At 42.8% G+C, this 4036-nt stretch overlaps 1 protein-coding gene across 2 annotated transcripts; it reads left to right on the forward strand.

Annotated features, from left to right (window-relative positions):
* LOC136508758 (receptor like protein kinase S.2-like) lies at positions 1-3621 on the forward strand. Of its 2 annotated transcripts, none has more exons than XM_066503538.1 (2): positions 1-202; positions 1139-3621. In XM_066503538.1, exon 2 carries the CDS (start codon positions 1190-1192, stop codon positions 3188-3190), a length of 2001 nt encoding a protein of 666 aa, XP_066359635.1. In that variant the 5' UTR covers positions 1-202; positions 1139-1189; the 3' UTR covers positions 3191-3621. The 2 variants fall into 2 exon arrangements, with proteins under 2 accessions (XP_066359635.1, XP_066359636.1); XM_066503539.1 differs by having other exon boundaries at positions 1145-3621.
* The last annotated feature ends 415 nt before the right edge of the window (positions 3622-4036 follow it).

Below are 4036 nucleotides of genomic sequence, written 5' to 3' on the forward strand. Positions count from 1 at the left end.
CCTCCCAGTCGTCTTCGTCTGTTCCTCACCCACCCGCCACCACCATCTACCAAGAGCAAGAGTTGACCGAGCGAAGGTCGCATCCCGGCAGTTGTACCCGGAGTTCAACTCATTTTTTCGAGTTCTTGGATCTCATCTCTAGCCACTTCCCCGCATTTCTTCACAGGATCAGTCTGCCCTGCCCATCGATTGCCCTGATACGGTACGTGTGTGTGCTTAGCTCCCTTCTTCCACCGCCCCCCGCCCCCCCCCCCCCCCCCCCCCCCCCCCCCCCCCCCCCCCCCCCCCCTCTCCACTAGCGTATATAGATCTTGTTACTAGTTCTTAGCTGGAACGGCCCCGACGTATTGCTTAGGGTATATAGATCTCAAACTGATGCCGTTGATGCTGCAGCCATCCTGTCTCGGCTTTTTTTTTTTTTAGCGATCCATGTTTGTTAGAGGCAGCAAGAACCAAGAAGGTATACGTACCTGTAAGCTAAGCTTCTGCTTCTGAACTGTTCCAAACCGACTCAAATCAGGCGAGCAAACTAGGCATCTGATACTCCGCCGAAGGTTTTTATATATATATATTAGATAAAAAGACCATATTACTAGTGTACCCACGGTTATTGTTATAAGCATCTCAGATTACAGATCAGAAACTTTGAAAATATGGCAATTTCGAAGTGTGTAAACGCAATACCTTTTTTCCCACAAAGATTAAATATATTTATGCCACAGTTGCTTCCATAGTATGGTTCATGTAAAACTCCAATTATTCAATGTATTCCTTTACCAAAAAGAAAAGAAAAAAAAAAGAACGAAAGCTTCTGTCTTCACCCACAGTTTTTTGTTAGTATAAGCGTCTCAGGCTATTAGTATCATCAGAGACGGCCAATTTCTACAGGAGTCCATTAATTTCTATTGATTAGATCAGCAACTTTGAAAATATGGCAATTTCAAAGTGTACAGCAGCAATACCTTTTTTTCCACAAAGATTAAATATATTGATGCCAGGGTTACTTGTATAGTATGGTTCATGTAAAACTCCAATCATTCAATGTCTTCCTTTACAAAATAAAAAATAAAATGAAATGAAAGCTTCAGTGTCTTCACTAGAGTTTCGTACACAAATTGACTCACTTGTTCGTTGACAGTGGCAGGTTCAAGAGACTTTTATGCTATAAAATCCTTACTGGTGTCCTTTAATGGAACTCCCTGAGAACAAGCTTACCGACTTCATCAAAAGCAGTGAAAAGGCAAAATGGATACCAGTCAACAATCACAATGTAAACAACTTCACAGAAGATGAGATTAAAAGGATAACTAACAATTATAGCACTCCCATTGGCCAAGGTGGCTTTGGACAAGTTTACCAAGGTTCTCTTGATGATGGTACTATGGTTGCAGTAAAGAAATACACCTTCCAGAATCTGAAAGATGGATTTGCTAAAGAGTTAATTGTCCATTGCCAAATCAACCACAAGAATGTAGTCAGGCTCTTGGGCTATTGTTCTGAGGATGATGCATTAATGATTGTCACTGAGTATGTTCCAGGGGGAAACCTCAAAGATCTCCTCCATGGCAGTGATGCTCCCATTTCTCTGGATGCAAGGTTGCGTATTGCTATAGAATGTGCAGATGCATTAGGATACATGCATTCATCCATGTACCAACCAATGATTCACAGTGATATCAAACCTGATAACATACTCCTGGACAATAATATGGGTGCAAAATTGTCTGACTTTGGATTATCGAGGTTGCTTTCCATCGACCAAGCTCAATACACCAAGCATGTAATAGGCAGCAGAGGTTACATGGATCCAGAGTATATTGACACTGGGCTCCTTGATCCAAAGAGTGATGTTTACAGTTTTGGGGTTGTTCTCTTGGAACTAATTACCAGAGCCAAGGCAAGTGAAAATGGGTTTAGTACTGGCCTGAAAAGAAACTTCACTGATGCTCTTGGAAAAGGAAAGCAGGAGGCACGGAAGATGTTTGACACTAAGATAGCAAACGAGAGAGACATTGAGATTCTTGACGAAATCGGAAATCTGGCAGCACAGTGCTTCACAAAGGATATCATGGAACGCCCTGAAATGAAAGAGGTTCTGGTGAGCCTGCATATGCTTAGAAGATCCCTTCGTCGTGAGAAAGCTCAAGAAAAAATAGGTCAACGCTCATCGTCAGGAACGCAGGTGATAACACAAAAGGTCGACAATCATGGCTCAAGCATTCCCAGATCCAGCTCCAACTCAAGTGTAACCTACAACTTCAGCATCCTAGACATCTTCAATAGGAAAGCACACATGTTTTTCAATAGGAATGGTGGTCCAATACTGAAATCTTGTGGCATGAATATTTTCACCTTAAAAGAACTCAAAAGGATTACCCGCAACTATTCAACTGTAATTAGTCAGGATCATACTGGTTTTGTCTACATGGGACATATCGACGGACAAGCAGTTGCAGTGAGAAGGTATGTTTGTGGGGAAAGAACATTTGATATAGATACTTTTGGTAACGACATGATATTTGCATATACGGTTCGCCATACAAATATCATCAGTCTACTTGGCTGTTGCTTGGAGACGAAATTTCCTCTGTTGGTATATGAGTTTGCCCCCCGTCGGAGTCTGCACGAGCTTCTGCATTGTTATAATGGTACTCTCTTACTTGATTTACGCCTAGGTATTGCAATTGGATCCGCAGAGGCATTGAGATATTTGCACTCCTTGAAAAAGTTCCATGGCAATGTCACATCTACATGTATACTGCTAGGTGACGATTTTGTGCCAAAGGTCGCGGATTTTTCTCTTGTGAGCACTAGTGCAAGTGGACGTTTGGAATTTGACATGGCATACGTTGACCCAGTTTACATTAAGACTGGGCTCTTGACATTAAAGAGTGATGTTTATTCTTTCGGAATTGTGCTCTTGGAATTAATCACCAGAAAACAACCAATACATAAAAACTCTAGCCTCCCGATTGAATATATCAAAGCTTGCAGGGATGAAAATAGTGGGGAAGCCATGTTTGACAAGGAGATTGCAGTCGAAGGGAACATCTTTATCCTGGAAGAGATGGGCAAGCTGGCAGTGGATTGTCTCAGGGAAGATGCAGACGAGCGACCAAAAATAGTGGAGGTGCTTCAGAAGCTAAAGAGACTTGAAGCACGCCGAGGAGGTGCTCCGGGAGATGAGTAGATAACAGGAGAGACCACTGATTGATGGAACAAATATTTCTCTATCGAGCTCTTTTACTCTGAAGACTATAGTCGTCCTGTTCTCTTGTCTTATTAAGCCATGTTACAGTGTTTTTCTCTTACAACAAAACAGCGTCAGCCGGCTTATCAGCCGAACACCCCCAGTATTATTGTGAGTAGTGAAAGAAAGAATGCACTGCTGTTTCAAGAACCCAGTCCATGTTCAGGTTCCGTTTGCAATAATGTTGTTCGTTTGATCTGGATGTTTTTCCTCACACTGTGCTTTCTTGTTTCACTGATGTAATTTTAAATGAAGATTACTCTGAAACTGTTCTGAGAAACTACAGCGTATTCTCACTGCAATTCTGAACTGAACATTTGTAAAGGAAACGAGATTGCTGAAATTCTGTAATATCAAGACTGCCAGTACCCAGTGATTTCGTCGCCTAGATTTTTTTTTCTTCTGTTTCTGCCGCGAGTGATTTTGTACCGTCAACCGTGCAAATTACCGCGAGTGATCTTGTTTTACCCGTTGGTACAGTCACAGACTTGCAGTAATATGCCATATAGCTGATGCTGCAGGGTGGTCCGGGCTGAATTGGGCCAGTAGAGTGGGAGTGGGGCTCCCGGCCCATTAATATCGCTGTGCCCTCTATTGCAAGAGGAAATGTTTGTTGACCACATTTTCACCGACATTAGTGTCCAGGACTGTAGTCAAAAGAGATGGGGAGGTTAGGTTTGACAGCCAGGCGATGACAAGTACTCACTCCTAGTGTGTGTGTGGCACATGTGCCTGTGATTCACTTGGTCAGCGCAGGCCTCAAGTTTTCAACTCCCCTGTCTATGA

Source organism: Miscanthus floridulus, chromosome 15 (genome assembly GCF_019320115.1).
Source record: "Miscanthus floridulus cultivar M001 chromosome 15, ASM1932011v1, whole genome shotgun sequence".
Lineage (NCBI taxonomy): Eukaryota > Viridiplantae > Streptophyta > Magnoliopsida > Poales > Poaceae > Miscanthus > Miscanthus floridulus.

Coding starts and splice junctions, on each gene's coding strand:
- LOC136508758 (XM_066503538.1), top strand. CDS start 1,190: ATGGAACTCCCTGAGAACAAGCTTACCGACTTCATCAAAAGCAGTGAA.